Raw genomic sequence first — 18,749 nt, forward strand, 5'->3', positions numbered from 1 at the left:
CAGGACAGCCGGGCCAGCTGGCCTGGGAGCACTGCCCACCTCTGCCCCAGCTGGGCACCCACCGGGGAGCCAGCGGCCTTGGGGCAGGGGGGTCAGCAGGCAGAGGGCATGGGGTGGGTGGGAGGGTCCCAGCCCCTCTGGGAGTCTTACTCACTTCCTCCGCCTTTCCCCTCCCCCCTTGTTTTGCAGACTGTCAGCATCAATAAGGCCATTAATACGCAGGAAGTGGCTGTGAAGGAAAAACATGCCAGAAATATCCTTTGGTTGTTGCTCCAGGCTGACCCTGAGGGGGGTCAGATGGTGGGGACTGGGGTCAGGAGAAGCCAGGTTGGAGCAGCGTCCTGGGGCCATCTCAGGCTCCCAGGGAGCGTTGGCTTTGGGGACCACAAGCCATCTGGATGGACTGAGGCCTTGCGGGGCCTCCATGTCCCTGGAAAGCGGCTTTCCTTTGAGAGGTCCCCTGCAGCTCAGGAGGAGCGTCGCCTGTTTTCAAAGCCCTCCAGGCTCTGCACTTGGCGGGTAGGGCCACACTGACAGGGGACACCACAGTCATTCCCCCTTTTCTGAGCTTGAAAGTCTCAGGTGCAGTTCCGCTGAGGCAGAGGCTCCGCACAAGGGTGAGAGCCAGCCTTGTGAACAGGCGCAGGGACGCGCAACCAAAAGCAGGACTCCAGAGTGGACCAAGAAGCTGGCATCACATGCGCCTCTCCAAGGCCCCCCACACAGCTGGCCATCGCCGCTCTGTGGCCTTGTACACAGGTGCAGGCGGACTCTAGCTAATGGATCCCTGGGTCTCAGTTTGGAAGCTGGTGGGTGCTTAATCCCTGAAGGCTGAAGGAGAGAGGCCCCCAGTGGGGCTAAGCCCCCAGCCCTGTGTCCCAGGGCAGAGCTGGGAAGTTCAAGCTTCAGTTGGCTGTGGAAAGCCGTGTGCCTGGGCTCCTGCGGGTTGCCCTGCCCCCGCCAGCCAGGCCTGTAGCCCGTCCTTATGCCAGCCAGCCTCAGTGCCTGGGGAGGCTTCCAGGAGCATGGCCGGGGAAGCCCAGCACTGCTCAGCAGGATCCCTGGCTGAGGTCAGGGCGGTGCTGGAGGCTGGTCCAGCCGTGAGCCCAGCTTATTCATTTTCCCCCGAGCTGGTCCTGAACCAGGGTGGTTTTGCCCACCACGTGGCAGGGTGATCCCTCAAAGGATGAGTTTTGCAGAGTTTGTTCAGCAGGTGACTGAATGAGGAGCAGGGAGAACAGGTCTCAGATCTGCCCCCTGGGGATAGGCTCCTGGGGCATTTAGGGGTGGAGGAAGCAGGGAGGGGCGCCTGGGGGTAAGGAGTGAAGGGATGGCTGATCTGCACGTGGGTAGCCTCACTGCACAGCTCTGGGTAGGAGGCACGTTCAGAAAACGGTGGTGGTGTGCTCTGTGGTGGAGCCTTGGCCCTCCCAGGCAAAACGTCACTCATGGGACACTTTTGTAGGCCCAAGTGAAGGGGTCAGTGACTTCAACCAGTTTGAGCTGGACGAGGCCACCTCCAGATTCCTGAAAAACACCTTCCTGGTTAACACTGGGGCACGTCCCCAGACGTCACCTACCACGAAACCTGTGGAGTCCGGTACTTTCTCATTCAGTCAAGTGGCCTCTAGAATCCAGATGAAAGTGACTGCAGCAGTTGACACTGGAGAGTTGTTCGGTTTTCCCCTCTGTTTCAGAAGGCCAGGCCTCCTCTTCACCTTGACTCGCTCACCATGATTAAAAATGAATCAAGGAGAGCCCTCGTTTTAAGTGGCCCAGTCGATTTTCTCAGGGCATGGCCGGTCCTGACCCCTGCCTGCAAGAACCTGTGGTCAGCCCGATGCAGGGTGTGGCCTCATGGATCAGGGTCCTCTCCTGGGGTCTCTGCAGAGGGAGGCCGGGCCGCTCCACACAGTCAAGGCGGGCTACCTGGAGGGGCAGGGCATTTCTGGAAGACAGTCAGCCCCGCTCCAGAGCTCCCTGGCTCGCTTGGAGACCCAGGTCACATTTCTGTTAAACTAAAGAGCTGGCCAAAGCTTTCAGAAGGTGACTGTCCCTGTGCTATCATTTTGTGAATCTCTGACTCATGGTTTCTTTATGGTGGATAAAAGTGGAAACCATCAGTTCCCTACAACAGGGGTTTAAGGGCCTGATGAAGAGATCGAGGAACATGCATCTTTTATCAGCTATCCTAGATGCCACCTGAATAAGCCTCAGGAAGCCTGACCCCAGGAGTGCTTCAGACAGTCACTTACCATGGACGCTCAACAGGGAGCTAGCTGGACCCCCACGTGGTATCTACTCATCGCACCATGAGTGGCAGCCCCTCCCAACTCGGAAGCAAAGTGATCCACGTCCTGCATGAGTCCTCGGCCCATGACCTGAGGCCGAGTCCCTGTCCTGAGTGGCACTGTTTTTTCTCCCAGGCCTGGGCTGATCTTAGATTTTCTTACTGTACCTGATGCATAATCAGGACATTAAAAATGCCTATAAAACAAAAAACGACAGGAGGCTCCCCTGGCTTCTTTCAAAGTCGGGGTGCCCGGCTGGCTCTGTGCCTGTTCTGGCTTCAGTCTAGGCAGACTGCTCTCGGGTATCGTGAACGCCGTCAGCCATGCAAGGGAAGGGAGCTGCCCACCTCTCCTGTTGCTTCCTTCTGCTCTGAACAGAAACCCAAAGTCTCGCTTCATAAAATACTTCAGAGACCACACCGGCACCAAAACCTGCGTTTTGGCCTCCAGGCCTGAAAGTGGAGGCAGGCCCACCCCCTTGAGAGGAAAATTTCATCTGGGAGAGGGAAGTGGCAGCCCCTCCCAGCTCGGAAGCAAAGTGATCCACGTCCTGCATGAGTCCTCGGCCCGTGACCTGAGGCCGAGTCCCTGTCCTGAGTGGCACTGTGTTTTTTCTCCCGAGCCTGGATAAGGGGAGGCCACATCCAGAGTCGAGAGCTGAGCAGCAGGTCGGTGATCCCAAGTTACCGGGTCCTGTGACTACAGGAGACAGGTGGAAATCCTCTCCTGCCTCCAAGAAGGCCCGGCTAATGACAGATCTGGAATGCAGAATTGAAAGCCACTCAAGGCTAGGACAGGTGAACCTACAGACCATGGCAGGCAGCCTGCAAGGGTGTGTGCCTTGGAATTGGGTCCAGAGCCACCCAGGACTCCACGTGCAGGAATGTTGAGATGTCTGGGACAAGGGCACCCGAAACCAGGCCAGGAAGGTCTGTGGAAAGATGGGGTGCTAGGGGCATGTGAAATTTTCAGGCAAAAGCTACTGCTGACCTGTGAGGCGTCGGGGATACTTCCCAGCACAGGACCCCTAAGAATCGGCCAGTCAGGGTGTAGGATCCCCCACAGGGTGGGGCCCTGGATGGAGTGCCGAGCACACCCCACTTGAGCAGAGCACAAGACAGAACTCCGAGGAGACACCTGGGTTGTTAAAACATTAGCAAGGTTACCCCCAAAGGGCCCCACCACACTCCGCCCACCCAGAGGAGGGCCAGCCAAGGACCACTCGTGGCCCAAGGGGCATCTGGGCAAATTAGAAACAACCCCTCTCTCCAGACACATCCCTGGGGAAATTGCCTCATAAACTAGATCTTATCAGAACAAGGCATTTTATCGCCAGAATGAATGTCAGCCATGAGCAGGACCCCCCGCCTTGGGCCATGCCTTGGCCCTCCACGATGGCCAGCGGCCACCCTAGGCCAGACTCATGTCTGTGTTTTCCATGACCCCCTCACCATGCATCCTGGGCACCCACCACGAGAAGGGGGCGCAGACCTTCTGGTCCGTGGTCAGCCGGCTGCCTCTCTCTAGCAACGCCATGCTCTGCTGGAAGTTCTGCCACGTGTTCCACAAGCTCCTCCGAGACGGACACCCAAATGTGAGTCCCTGGGGCTGCAGCGGGGGGGGGACCCCTGGTGGAGTGATGGCCGGGCCACAGGTGGTCCACTGCCACACCGCCCCTCCTCTGGGCCTCTACACCCTGCCAGGCCAGCTCCAGCGTCCTCTGGCTGCCCCTCTGCTCTCTCCCTCTCCAGGTCCTGAAGGACTCTCTGAGATACAAAAATGAACTGAGTGACATGAGCAGGATGTGGGTGAGTTCGGATGTGCACTGGGCTGCCAGCCACACTGTGTCCTTCCCCAGAGGCCACAGGACGGGGACCATGGGATGGAGCAAATTCATTCTTTCAGCTTGTTTAGAATTTCTCCCTGAAGAACAAGGAGGGGCTACAAGTGTTCCCCAGTAGTACCACAGTGTCCACTGCCTTGCCTGGGTCTCAGGAAGCTGCAGAAGAGTTCCAAGGCCTGGGAGCCTCTCTTGCTAAGGGAAGCTGATCTCCTGAAGCTGTCTGGGCGTTGGGATTCCTCAGCAGGGACATTGCCACAATTCCTGCTTCTTCCCTTCTGTTGGGGATTAGCATTTTTAATTTTTTTTTTTTTTTTTTTTTTTTTTTTTGCGGTGCTTGGGATTGAACCCAGGGCCTTGTGCTTGCGAGGCGAGCACTCTACCAACTGAGCTATCTCCCCAGTCCCAGCATTTTTAATTCTTAATGCCAGTGCCTTTTCTTTCCTGAGGATTCTCAATGCCTTAGCACGAGTGGGGAGGTGGAGGCAATCTCAGAATCAATTGAAAGAGCATTTCTAGCCAGGTGCAGTGGTGCACACCTGTAATCCCAGAGGCTTGGGAGGCTGAGACAGGAGGATCCTGAGTTCAAAGTCAGCCTCAGCAAATTAGCAAGGCCCTAAGCAACTCAGTGAGACCCTGTCTCTAAATAAAATACAAAATAGGGCTGGGGATGTGGCTTAGTGGTTAAGTGCCCTTGGGTTCAATCCCTGGTACCAAAAAAAAAATGTGTTTCTGTACATACCCAGATCCTTCTGGATTCTGACATTCAAGGGATGTATGTGTAAAGGAGTCAACATTTTGAAAAATCTCCCTGGTTGATTCTGATAGATGCTTATACACCCACCAGTTGAGAACTACTATTTTAAATTTTTGCTCAATCTTAACTGTATCTGTCTGCATTCACAAGATATTAGTGATTATATGGTCCAGTTTACCTATCATAAGTGAGGGAATACAGGCTCAGAGAGGGAAGCCTCTTATCCAAAATTCACAAGGCAAGTTATCTGAACAAAGCTGAGTGACCATCCAAATCTCCCAAGTGCGTGCTGGGAGGCTTTTCCTATGGCATGAAAGCTTAGGTTCATATCTTTTTTGTTAGAATTTGCCTGGTATATATTTCTCCACCCTTTTCTTTCAACTTTCCAATATTTTCATGTTTTTAGAGTGTCCCTTGTGGATAGCATTCAGTTGAATTTAATTTTATTTTATTTTTTTGATAATAGGTTCTCCCTGTGTTGCCCAGAGTAGCCACAAAAGATACTGATTTTTGTTTGTTTTTTATTCAAGTTGGCAGTCTTTGTTTTTTAACTAGATATTTGGTACGTTTATGTTTATTATAATATAAGAGATGATTAGATTTATATTTTCCAACTTTTTGGTTGTTGTTGATGTTTGGGGACTTTGTGGGGTGGAGGTTTATGCTGTGGATTGAACTCTGGGCCGCATGCATGCTTAGCACACCTCTGAGTTAGGTGTGGCTTAGCTTCCAGCTACTTTGGCTCCCAACTTACTTTGTGCTTCCTTTTGTCCCATCTGTTCCTGTTCTATTTTGCATTCATTGCTTTCTTTTGGATCGATTGGGGTTCTCTCATCACTAGCTGAGAGGTTAAAATTTTCTTTTTAAATATTTCAGTATGTTCTTTAATAATTACAAAATGTTTGCTTAGTTTATCGAGGTCTGCGTTTCATATCTACATCTGTTTTCTATGGAACGCAGAGGCCTTAGAATATTTTAATAACATCCACTCCTTCAACTTGTGTGTTATTGTCATGTGTTTTCGTTTGGGTTGTTTTTCTTTTTAGGCACTATACAATATTGTTTTAATTGTTTTATTTTGTACTCGTCTCAGATCTTTCATCTGGGATCACTTTCTGCCCAAGTTATTTCTCTCAGAAATTTCTTTTTTTTTGGGGGGGGGGGGTTGGGTAACCGGGGATTAAACTCAGGGTCACTCAACCACTGAGCCACAACCCCAGCTCTCTTTTGTATTTTTTATTTAGAGACAGGGTCTCACTGAGTTGCTTAGCACCTCGCTTTTGCTGAGGCTGGCTTTGCACTCACCATCCTCCTTCCTCAGCCTCCCGAGCTGCTGGGATTACAGGAGTGGGTCACCATGCCCGGCTTCTCTCAGAGCTTTCTATACTGAAGAGTCTGCTGGTGGCAAACATTTTTGCTTTTTGAGAATGTCCTGACTCAGCCGCATTTGTGGAAGATACCTTCTTTGGGTTTAGGATTCTAGGGAGACAGTTATTTTCCCTCAGCACAGGAAGTCTGCTGTTCAAGCAACCCTTCCACTGACCCTGGGCTGCCATCATTTTCTTGAAGTCAACTGTGAAACTCACTGTTGCTCCTTTGCAGCTAATCTGTGATTTTTCTCTGGCCGTTTTTTTTAAGATTTTAGAACATGTCTAGGGGTAAATTTATTTTGGATTCTTTAAACCTCTTTAATCTTCAGGTCAGCATCTTTGATCAGTCATGAGATGTTCTCACTGCCGTAAACACTGCCCTTGCCCTTTTCTGTCTCATCCTGCACCTTGGTTAGACCCTGTCAGTCTCTCTCACCGTGTCTCTGAGCAGCCGCTGTTTTGAATTTTCCTACCTATTTGCCTCTGTTGCATTCTGGATAATTTCATCAGTTAGATTTCAGTTCACTGTTCCCTCTTCAGCTGGGGCTAATCTGTTAAACCTCTCCATAAGGTTTTCAGTTTTAGTATGGTTTTCATTTCTTGAAATACTTTTTTTAAAAAAATCTGCTTGGGCAAGGTATGGTGTCAGACACCTGTAATCCCAGCTGCTTGGGAGGCTGAGGCAGGAGGATTCCAAGTTTGAGGCCAGCCTCAGCAACTTAGTGAGACCCTGTCTCAGAATAAAAAATGCAAAGGGCTGGGGATGTGGCTCAGTGGTGAAGCATCCCTGAGTTCTATCTCCAGTACTGAAAAAAAAAAGAAAAATGCTGTTTGGTATCCTTCACAGTTTCTTTTGCCCAGCATGGACTCTCTTACTTCTTAGATGTATTAGGCATAATCATTTCGTGTATCACTTTTTGTGATTCCATTTTCTGAAGTCCTTGGAGATCTGTTCCTGCTGAATGCCATTTTTGGTGGATTTTGCTCACAGTTCGTATTTTCTTTTTGTGCTGCTTTATTTTCTACTGCGAGGTACTCAGTTTCCTCGCACTTTTATTTGTGGAAATTCTTTGAAGTCAATAACAAAGGCAGGTTTCTCTAGAGAGAACTGGCTATTTGCTTCCATTGAGATTACCGTAAATTAAGTTCTCGGCAGAAGGTTTTGTGGATTCTGGGAAGATCCCCTTGAGGACTGGCTCATGGGTCCAATCCCCAGTGGTGGATTCTCTCTGATCATACCAAGGCTTGGAGACCAGGGTTTTCATTATGATCTGCAGAGAGGACTTCCTCAGTGCCGAGTGCTGTGTGTGTGTGTGTCTGTGTCTGTGTCTGTGTCTATCTGTCTGTCCAGCCGCCCGCCCTCACCCAGGCTGTTTACCCTTTTACCAGGCTCCTCTCCCTGGGCAGCTGGGAGCATGGCCTCCTGCCCACTGCCTGGCCCGTGAGGCCCAGGAAAGCAAGGCCCAGGGTCACCTCCCTGCTCAGCCGACATTCCAGTCACCTCAGTGCCCAGGTTTACTCCACCCCTGTCTCAGGGCTCCTTATTCTCAGTAGTTCTCAGGGAAAGGTCACCCCAGGTGCTTGGCCTGCCTGGTTACCCCAGGCAGGATCCCCTGAACCAAGAGCTTCAGGGAGTTGGAACCGGCTTTACTTTCTGGTTCTTGTGCATTTTCGTGTTGAATCAGCTCTGACAGCAAGAATACCTTTGCTCCTTTCTCTTCCTTGCAGCAATTTCCCATCTTTCTAGAATGAATAAGTCTGCCATAAAAATTAGTAGAATGTGAAGTGTTCCCAGGAGCTTATGTCACTTAAGTGACCGTTGTCACCTCCTCTGGGCCCTCCCTTCCTTCAGGGAATGTCCTGGGCCCTCTCTGGTGTGTTTCAGGGATGGTCCTTTATTCTACCCCAGAGGACCTGGGCACACGTGAAAGAAGATGCTGGAGTCAGAACTCATGCAGAACCACAGCTATTCAGTTTAGGTCCCTGGTGCCCCATTCCTCTCCTCTCTTGCTGATAACTGGCTGTTACCGACGTCACTCTGCTAATTTAGCTTCTTCCCGGAGCGACTTTACTGTGCTCCGATAGCCTAGAGCTAGACTGCTATAGGACTGCTCAGTGGAGAATTAAAATCCTTAAATGAAAATCCTTGTCCAGAATTTGCCCAAAGGAAGTCCTTGTATTTGTGTATCACAAGGCAAGCCGGGCACAGTGGTGCACACCTATAGTCCCAGCCACTGGGAAGGCTGAGACAGGAGGATTATGCGAGACTAGCCTGGGTGACATAGAGCCACCCTGTATCAAAAATAAATAAATAAAATGAAATCATGCTGTAAAAATACGTGATAGTACATACTCATAATGTATGAGGCAATCACTAAAAATGACCATACAGAAAAAAATGAGGTGAAATTGCAATATATTATGTGAAAAAATAAATCAAGGCCTGGTGCAGTGGCACACACCTGAAATCCTAGTGACTTGGGAGGCTGAGGCCAGAGGATTGCAAGTTGGAGGCCAGCCTTAGTAGTTTAGCAAGGTCCTAAGCAATTTAGTGAGATCCTTTCTGAACACCAAAAAATGATAGGGACTAGGGATGTGGCTCAGTGGTAGAGCCTCTCTGGGTTCAATCCCCAGATTGAAAACAAAAATGATATATTTTCCACAATTTTTTGCCACCAGTATCTGTTATTTTCATAGTCAGAAAAAGAAATTCTTTACATGGGAAGCCCTGGCTGCAGGTCTCTACCCCCATGTCCTCTGTGTTGACCTCTGCTTTCTTGCCTCTTCCTGGAAGGGTCACCTGAGCGAGGGGTACGGACAGCTCTGCAGCATCTACCTCAAACTGCTGAGAACGAAGATGGAGTACCACACCAAGGTGAGTCCTGCTGCCCCTGGCAGCTCCTCCCCTCGCCCCCAGCCCCTCCCGTCGAACTGTCAGGCCTGGGGAATGTTCTGGGCTGCTCAGGGAGCGTGCGTCCTGCATCCACGTTGAGTGATAGGAAGGCGGTCGATGGGGCCACCACCATCAGGCTCCTGCACGTGACATGGGATGGAGGTTTGTTCCCTGTTTTGCAAAAATGGAAGCATATCCACCTGGTTGCTTTTCAGATGTTAGAGAGGCACCGATTTTACCGTCAATACAAATAAAGAGCCGAGTGCAGTAGCACACACCTGTAAACCCAGTGGCTCAGAGGCTGAGGCAGGAGGATGGCAAGGTCAAAGCCAGCCTCAGCAACTTGGCAAGGCCCTAAGCAACTCAGTGAGCCCCTATCTTAATAAGATACAAAAAGGGGCTGGGGATGTGGCTTAGTGGTTAAGCACCCCTGGATTCAATTTCCAGTACCATTAAAATTATAAAAGACCCCACCATCTTCCCACTGAAGTTTCCACGCAGAACCTTCTTTCAACCGGGCTTGGACTTCGGTCATAAGCATTTCTCACGTGTACAGATCTGCCTGCCTAGAGCCAGAGGGCACATGGGGAAGTAAAGACGGCCTCCCTTGGGCCTTCACAGGCTTCGGCAGGGAGGCTCCCGGCTCACGAGAGCCAGGTGGTGCCGGCCTCGCCAAGCCTGTGGAAGCCCCAGGGACCTTGGAGGCAGGGTCAGGGGCACGTAGGTGGTGGGAGCAGAGTGGCCGCCAGGTGGGAGAGAAAGCAGCTGGAGCTCAGGACTGAGCGGGGATGTGGAGGCCTCCTCTCAGGGTCTCCGCCTCTGTCTTCTCGACCACTCCAAGGGCTGCTTCAACCCACGTATCCCGTGCCATTATCTTAAATGTGCATGTGTGACATCCAGTCCTCACAGCAGCGTGCCAGTGGGGGTGACCACGTCCCAGGAGATGGACTCTGAGTGGGAATGCGAAGCCAGGCCCATCAGACACCTCCGCAGTGCCCAGGGGCTGCCATGGGCCAGAACAGTTCGGGTCTGAAGAGACAAGGGCCACACTGTGTCCCCACTTCTGCGAGTCTCCCAGTTCACTGGGGCAGACGACCAGGGTGGAGAAGGTGGAGAGCAGTGGACTAGTGTGGAGGGCAGCAGGAGGTGGCACCTGAGCGTGGGGGGCGTGCCTGTCTCAGCCTGGGGACGGCGACAGTGGCTGCAGACAGTAAGCTGAGCAGGAAGCTTGGTTCTCTGCCACAGCACACGTCACTCCGGCGGTGTGGCCAGACTCCACTTCTTCTTGGCTCTCGTGTTCTCTGTTGGTCAGGAATCCTGGGAGGACCTGGCTGGGCACTTCTGGCCGGAGGTCCCCAGTGTGTTCCCAGCAGTCAGTGCTGGCGAGGGCCGGGACCGTGAGGCTGCAGCCCGGCTGCCGGGACTGGCCTGCTTCCCGCCCTCCTGCAATGTAACGCCTCCCGAGACCCCATTCTGCCACAGGCTGGCTAGAGAGGAGGTGACTGTGGTAGGAGAGCCACTGAGTACTCCAGGCAGAGGGAGCCGTGGAGACCCAGGGACACCAGGCTTGGAACAACTTGGCGTTCCTGTGAAGCTGCATTAGGATGGAATGTGGGCAAGGCAGCAGAGGACTAGGGACCAAGCAGCTGCAGGAAACCACGCCAGTCCCTGAGGCCTCGGCACCCACCTGGGCACCCCTTGTACTGCTCTGCATCCAGGGGAGACCCGGGTGTAAAGAGCGAGGTCCACACTTTAGGGTGTCCTTCCTGGGACGTTGTGCAAGGTGGACTTGAAAGACCTAGCTGTCCGTGTGACTGACGATGAGGGCCAGAATTAGGGTGGTGGCCCCTGGAACTGACAGAGCGGGGGAGACTGCCTGAAGATCAGCAGGAGGTGGGGGCCGTGCGAAGGAGCCAGGTCACAGGAAGAGAGGCAAGGGTACAGGAGGGCAGGGATTCCAATTCAGGAAGAGCAGAACTGGGCCGGGCGTGGTGGTGAGGAGGCTGAGGCAGGAGTATCGGGAGTTCAAAACCAGCCTCAGCAACTTAGTGAGGCCCTAAGCAACTCAGTGAGACCCTGTCTCTAAATAAAATACAGAAAAGGACTGGGGGTGTGGCTCCTTGGTTAAGTTCCTCTGGGTTCAATCCCTGGTGCAAAAAGGAAAGAAGAAGAGAAGGAGGAGGAAGAGGAAGAGGAAGAAGAGGAGCAGAACTGGGGGCTCTGGACTGGGGCTCTTGAAGCACAGAGGACAGGTGTCTGCCTCCTGGATTCTGCTGAGCTTCTATCCCAGAATGGTCCTCAGTCGACTTTGCTGAATGAGACAGAATGAAGCAGAGCCTAGGTGGGGTCTGACCCCCCAGGAGGGGCGGGCCTGAGTAAGGAGGGACTCTTCTTCCTCCTCTGAGGCCAGAGGAAAGGAAGGGCCACAGGGACATCCGAAACTGGGAGGAGAGTGGGCAGCAGGACCTGAGGCATTGCCGAGCAGTCTGAGAAGGAAGGTCACCTCTGAGGGCCGCATGGGCGGAATTCCAGGTCTGAGAGGGGAACAGCTGTTGACGGAAGGTGAACAGGTAGGGCAAAAGCAAGGACCACGAAGGGGCGGTTATGGACTGAACGTTCGTGGCCCCCAGATGGACACCTGGAAGCCCCAGGCCCCAGGAAGGTGGCATTAGGGGCCTTTGGAAGTGACGGTTCATGGGGGCGGAGCCCTCACGTTGGGGTGAGAGAGGAGCGAGCTTACTTCTCCCTGCCACGTGGGGACAGAACCAGGAGGGCCCTCACCAGGAGCCAGACCTGTCTGCGCCTTGCTCTTGGGCTTCCCGGCGTCCAGCACTGTGAGGACTCAGTGTCTGTTTCCTCAGCTGTCCTGTCTGCAGCTCGAGCTGACTCAGATGGGTGCTAAGGACCCAGAGCGTGAATGCACAGTGACTCCAGATGTCCAGGCACGTTTGCTTCAGCTGGTCCTAGTATACAGCACGTGACAAGGGTCTAAGCCCAGCAGATTCAGTAGCAATGTGGTGGAAGACAGCAGCTGGACAACAAGAGCACGGGAGGAGGGACCAGGGCTCCAGTCTGGTGTCCAGGGGGCCAGAGAGGCTAGGAGGAGAGCAAGCATGTAGGCGTGGGGCGTCCCTGAGACAGAGCAGGAGGAGCAGGTGGATGCGAGGGCAGGAGAGGACAGCAGGGCCAGGACCCGGATATAGAGCCAGGGTGAGGGTCTGCGATGGCGGAGTCGGTAGAGAGGCAGCTCTAGGCGATGGCAGGTCCTGAGCAGGTGGGCAGAGGCACAAGTACCGGAATTGAGGTGGCCTGGGGTTATATGGCAGCGTGTGGGTCTTAGCACACAGGAAGGCTCTGGCCTGGATGCCAGGGAAAAGGGTGAGTCCTGGGTAGTGACCAGGAGGTGGCAGGAACCAGTGATGAGCTGCAGCAGGCACAGACAGGTATCTCGTGGCTGGAACAGGCCAGGTCAGTTGTGAAGAAGTCCCCCTGCCTGCGAGCACCCGTACCTACGGGAATGCCAATGCCGAGCTCCCCCAGGGCAGCGAGTCTGGGGTCGGTTCAGCCCCTCCAAGACAAGACCTTGCACCACTCTGACTCCCACTCCCGGCCTGCACCTCCAGCCCCTGCCCAGTGTCCCTCTGCACCCAGGGCTGACCTGGAGTGTGCCACGTCTGGGCTTCTGCTCCGGCCCACGTGACTCACAGCCAATCCTGGTTTCCTCGGTCCTAAAACGGAAGTCACTATTTCTGCCCCTCAGGCTGTTGGAAAGATGAAGGAAGGTCCATCAAGGCCTTGCAGGGTGTGGCAGGGGGCATAGGCCCTTGCCCCTCTGCCCAGGCTGTCCCCACCATGCTGCCATGCAGAGGCTCCCCGCCTCTGTCACGTGCAGGCTTTGCTCCTGCTTGGCCAGTCACCTGAGGCTAAGGAAACACCGCGCTGGACCTCTCCTCAGACTCAGATTTAGTAGAGCCGGGGGGGCCTGGGTGGGCATTTCTAGCAAGTTCTAGATGGTGCTGGACCACATGATCTGCACCGTTGCTGAAGACTCTGGGGTGAGATGAAGCAGAAGGACAGGCTCCCCACCCCACCTCCTTTAGCTCTGGGGTCCCATCTTCTCAGCCTGGGGTCTTCGCTCTGGAATTTGGAAGCCCCTGGTGGAGTGGCCCCATCTCTCTGTGGCTCTCCTGGCTCTCCAGGTCCATCCACTCTGGACAGACCCCATGGATGAAGAGAATGACGTAGCTCGCGAAAGATTTCTCTCAGCTTTGGGCTGCATTACATAATATTTTCCTGCCATGGAGTTTATTTTTCTAATGATGTTTTTCAAAAGCTAAGGAGAGGATGACTTTACCGTGCCTGAGCTTAGAGCAGCAACTCCATGCGAAGGACAGCAGGAAGGCTGGATCGGAGTCAGAATGGACAGGGATGAATTAATAGCCTGCCCAACGACTGGTGGATGATTGACAGGCAAGCGCTGTCACACGCAGGGTTTCACAGGAGAGCGTGTGTAGAATGTTCCAGAACTCAGAGTGCAAGGGGAGCCCTCTCCTCACTCAGAGGGTGGAGTGGAGCCGTCCTCTCTGGCATGGATGCTGGGTGTTTGCTGAGTCCATTGAGGCGTCCATGTGCGTCCCAGGAGCCCAGGCACCTGTGGGCATGCTGTGTTCCGCTGGACACGGATGGCTTGTTGGCTCGGTGGCCTTCTGACCTCCGTCCTCTTCCTCCCTTCCAGAATCCCAGGTTCCCATGCAACCTTCAGATGAGCGACCGACAGCTGGATGAGGCTGGAGAAAGTGACGTCAACAACTTGTAAGAAGCAGTCCTCATGCCCTGGGCCCAGGGGAACAACAGCGATTGTCATTTGTCACTTCCCGTTAGTGTCACAGAGGGCCTGATGCTAGGGGCAGAGGCTGGGGTGGGGACTGACGCCCCTGGGTGACAGCCTGACAACCACTTCCTCCCACTGTGCCATCCAGAGCCACTGCCTGGCACCCACTCCCCGGCTTCCCTCTGCCTCACCCTCGGCTCCCGCCCGACCCTGGCACCTGCCCTTCCCCTTCCCCGCGACACTGGGGGCTCTTTGTCCTTCCTGGTCTTCAGATGGCCTGAATGCCCACTCTGGTGAGAGCCGAGATGGCAGCCGGGTGTGTGCGTGTGCGTTAGTGCTCACATGTGTGTCCGGGCTTGGAGCAGGGGTGTGGGGGGGTGGGCAGGTCAGAGACTGGCCTGGGGTCGGGTGGAGCCCAGCGGGTAAGCCGGGGCCCAGCCTGTGAGAGGCCCGGGCTCGAGCCACACACACCACGCCTGGGACTCCGAGTTCCTCTCTTGTTGGGTCAGTTTCCAGCTAACAGTGGAGATGTTTGACTACCTGGAGTGTGAACTGAACCTCTTCCAAACCGGTGAGTCTCTTCCCTTCCGCCTCACCTGGGCCCCCAGAGTTACCGTGTCCCCCGCCTGGTTCCCCCCTCGGCCCGTGCCAGCTGTCTCCCTTCTGCTGCGCAGCACGCCGGGCAGGAGGGTGCAGCTGCTCACACCTGTCTCTGCGCTCTCGATTCAGGGAGGGGCCGAAGCACCTGTCCTGAAGCCAGCGAATTCACATCAGAGCAGAAAACTCGTACGCTGGCCTCCCTCCTAAGTCCAGGCCACCAGGACAAGTCTTACCTCTCTGACAGCCAGTGGGCTGTGGCCACAGCCCCAGCCAGTCCTTTGGCCCCGTCTGCATCAGGGCTGGGCCTTCACTCAAGTCTGATTTCTTCCAGGAGGAAGGCCTCGTGTCTGCTGTTTAACTGCAGCCATGGGGTAAAGCTGGTCAAGCTGGGTTGTCACCCAAGTCCACGGAGGCAGCTCACGACGTCCTACTGTGCTACCAGGCGCAGCTGGCCACCCTGCCAAGCGCTCTGGGGCCTCCAGACCCTCAGCGGCTGGCACCTCCCTCCTCCGGGGTCTCTCTTCCCCTCCCCTCCCAGCTGGGCTCCTTCCCTGAGCGATGGAAGGACGAGGTGTGAGATTCGAGGTGTTTCTCACAAGTGCTGATGGAAAGAGGACGGGTGTTCTCACTCAGGCTTGGCCTTCTCAGCGAAGGGACACGCAGGGCGGCTCGCCTGGATTCCAACTCCCTTCAGCGAGTTGACCTGTGCAACACATGCCTCCTAGTGTCCTGTTCTGACTCAGCGCCGGTCTAAGCCTGCGACAGGGCAGGGCACGGGTCATGCTTTGACCAGTCGGCCCAGCCAGGATGTGGTCAGAGCAGCCCTAGGACCCCGGGAACCGGTTTGCAGGGAGACGAAGGAACCAGAGACCCGCAGCAGCAGGGCCTTCCATGAAGTGGGCAGAGGCCCGGAAACAAAAATCTGTGGAGTAGATCCCTGCCTGAGCCGTTTCCAGTCAGTGAGGGGAGTGGTGTAGGGGGGCCCAGTAGTGTTTTTTTAAGCTTTATTTTATTTTATTTATTTATATTTTAAATGTGGTGCTGAGGATCGAACCCAGTTCTTCCCGTGTACTAGGCGAGCCACTGAGCCACAACCCAGCCCTAGGAGTATTTTTTATATACTCCTTAATCTCCCTCATTGTTTGTGTGACAGTCCATGTGTAAGTATTAATTTCTGTGGCTGACTTAATTATTTAGCATAGGAGGGAAGAGCCCAGACAGGCAATTCAGAACTCATTTATGTTTGGCTCTAGAATGTGCAAGATTTATTTCTTTTATGTATATATGTATGTATGTATGTATGTATGTATGTATTTATTTATTGGTACTAGGGATTAAACCCAGAGGTGTTTAACCAGTGAGCCACATCCCCAGTCCTCTTTATATTTTGTGACAGGGTCGCACTAAGTTGCTTTGGAGGCTGGCCTTGAACTTGCAATCCTCCTGCCTCAGCCTCCCAAGTCACTGGGATTACAGGCCACTGCCCTGGGCTTAGAACATGCAAGATTTGAGTGTAGGTTTGTTAGTCAGCTTTTCTCCACTGTCACAAAATACCTGAAATTAACAACTTATAAGGAGGAAAACTATATTTGGCTTACTATTTCAGACCATGGTCACTAGGCCCTATGGTTTGGGCCTGTGGCAACACAGTACATCGTGGTGGGAGAAGAGGAGGAATCCATCATATGTCAGAGGTGGCCCATTCGCCTCATGGTGGCCAGGAAGCAGAAGAGGAAGAGTCTGGGGTCTCAATATTCCCCTCAAGGGCATGCCTCCGATGACCTGACTTCCTCCCCGTAGGCTACACCCCTTAAAGGTTCTACCCCTCTCCACAGCACCAGAGGCTGGAGACCACGCCTTTCACACGTGGGCCTTTGTGGGGCACTAAACCAAACCTCAGCAGCAGGTATGGGTTATGTTCTAGGAATGGACACCCTCAGGAATTGACATCTCCAGCGTAGAGGCTGCTTGGCGGATGCAAACCCTGTCCCAGCAGTCTGGCTGCCTGCCACTGCTGCGGTGGTCAGGGGAAAGCAGGTCATGTGGTTCAGTCTTGGCACTTCCTGATAGACACGTGCGCTCGGAGTAAGCAGAGGAGGAGATCGTGTCTAGAAGAGTCGAGTGGTCTGGGAGAGTGAGTGGGGTGCCCCACCTCACGAGCCCCAGTTTCCACCATTACTCGCGACCTTCACTGTTCCTTCAAGATGCTGAGCTGCTCCTCAAAACCTGGAATGGCGTCCGACTCATCTTGGAATTCCTCTCGGCCTGGTATACAGCAAGCACTCAACAGAAAAAGAATAAGCAGCAGTGAAGAAGTCACAGAACAGATTTTGTGTGACGTCAACTTCCAGCTCAAGACTGTGGGGACTTTGGGGTAAATGTGTTAAACGAAGTCTTAGGGTCATGCCTCCCACATCTTAGCCCCACGTCTTTCCCGAACCTCTCATGTTCAGATGTCCTGTGCTTTTGTGTCCTTGAGAGAGCATTGGTTTGGAATCGAGATCCCTCTGTTGCTTATGCCCCCACTCCACCCCAACCCAGGTGCCTACACCTGAGTGCTGCAGAAATCAGGAGAAGGTGTCAGGATGAGCCTCTAAGTGTCTGAGTCCCAGTCTGTGACCCTGGCGTGTCCTGACTGGTACCACAGGAGGGAGCCACTAGCTTTCCACGCTGTGGGAAGTAGGGGCAAGTTGCAGTTAACATTTATTTTGAGACTTGTCATTTCAAAGTGTGGTCCCCAGACCAGCAGCATCAGCATCACCTGAGAATGTGTCAAAATGAGATTCCCAGGCCCTGCCACAGACCTGCTTGGCCAGCGTCTATGCAGGTGGAGCCCGGAGCCTGTGTTTTAACAGGTCTCCCTCCCACCCAGGCCTGCACAATCCAAAAGGGGAGCCACACACGAGCAGAGACGGTCCCCAAGTTTCCATGGTGAGACTGGGGATTGTTCACTTCACAGTGGTGTGAAAGCAATCCTAGAACCTTTCCATCCTGCACGTTCAACATAGCATTCAATAAATGACATGAGATGTCCAGCAGTTCCACATCCAACAGGCTCTGTTGGGTGATTTTGCCCAGCTGAGGGTTGACGTGGTGTCCTGAGCACTAAGGGGCTGGGCTGAGCCGAACGTTGACTAGGTCAGCTGCAGCAAGCCCATTCCCAGCTCAGTATGTTCTCAGCTTAGCAGGACGTTACCCCAACCCCGACTGAGGAGCGTCTGTATTTAAATTGGTTGCAATTAAATAACACTTCAGAGTCCACCCCTCCGTTGCACAAGCCATATTTCGGGCACGTTTCAAGTAGCCACGTGTGACTGACATGTTGGACGTCACGTCCAGAGCATTTCAATCATCAGGGAAGTCTGTCGGGTGGCGCTGCCCCGGGGCACTCTGACGCACACAAACGTCCGACAGCCACCAGGCTAGCAGATTGTTTCCACCCTGGTCGCGTGTTAAAGTCACCCAGGGGGCTTTTGAAAACCACCATGACCCCAACCCTACCCCAGACCAATGGACACAGAACGGGGACATGGGGACTTGAGCCAGACATTAGGAGTTTTTCAACGTCAGAGCCAAGAGCCGCCGCGCACTTTGCAGGAGACTCTCAAGGGTTCACGAGCCCCTTGTGAGGCGTGAGCCTCACAGAAGCACCTGGAGGCGCAGAGGCAAGTGCCTTGGCCACACTCGCACTGCCGTAGATGGTGCGGGCTACAGGGCCGTGTCCGGACGGCGTCAAGAAGGCCGCACGCAGCCCTGGAGAGGGACCAGAGTGGCACCTGAGGATGGACACCTTGCGGCGACAGCTGCTTTTAATTTGTGTCAAGAAGAAAAGCCGCCTTTCAATCAGAGCAGTTTGGGGCTTTTTTTTTCAGCTGCCAAACTAACCCAGTTACCTGGGAGCCATGCAGCCAGAGGAGGAAGAGCACGCACAGCTCCGGCCATTCCATGCACTGGAGCCACAGGGAGCTGTGTCCTGTTCTGCCACGGGCAGTGTCTCCAGGGACATGGGCAGCCTGGGCAGGAAGGGGGACCCATCTGGCTGGGGGCGGAGATGAGGGTCTGCAGCCAGGTATCCAGTTCCTGGGTCAGGAAATTGGGCAGGGGATAAGTGTGGAGGGAATCCCTGGAATAAGGAGCTGGCGGAGGGCTGGGGAGATAGCTCAGTTG

The 18,749-nt window shown here is 54.0% G+C and overlaps 1 protein-coding gene across 1 annotated transcript in view; it reads left to right on the forward strand.

Annotated features, from left to right (window-relative positions):
- HIP1 (huntingtin interacting protein 1) overlaps positions 1-18,749 on the forward strand; it is a 177,858-nt gene that overhangs the window by 129,379 nt on the left and 29,730 nt on the right. Inside the window, exons 2-7 of the mRNA XM_079121600.1 lie at positions 190-253; positions 3,743-3,885; positions 4,043-4,099; positions 9,053-9,133; positions 13,887-13,963; positions 14,492-14,553. Of these exons, the coding sequence (XP_078977726.1) occupies positions 190-253; positions 3,743-3,885; positions 4,043-4,099; positions 9,053-9,133; positions 13,887-13,963; positions 14,492-14,553 (484 nt within the window). The remainder of the gene's footprint in view (positions 1-189; positions 254-3,742; positions 3,886-4,042; positions 4,100-9,052; positions 9,134-13,886; positions 13,964-14,491; positions 14,554-18,749) is intronic.

The sequence above is a fragment of the Sciurus vulgaris genome, assembly GCF_902686455.1.
Source record: "Sciurus vulgaris genome assembly, chromosome: 18".
In the NCBI taxonomy this organism is placed as follows: Eukaryota; Metazoa; Chordata; class Mammalia; order Rodentia; family Sciuridae; genus Sciurus; species Sciurus vulgaris.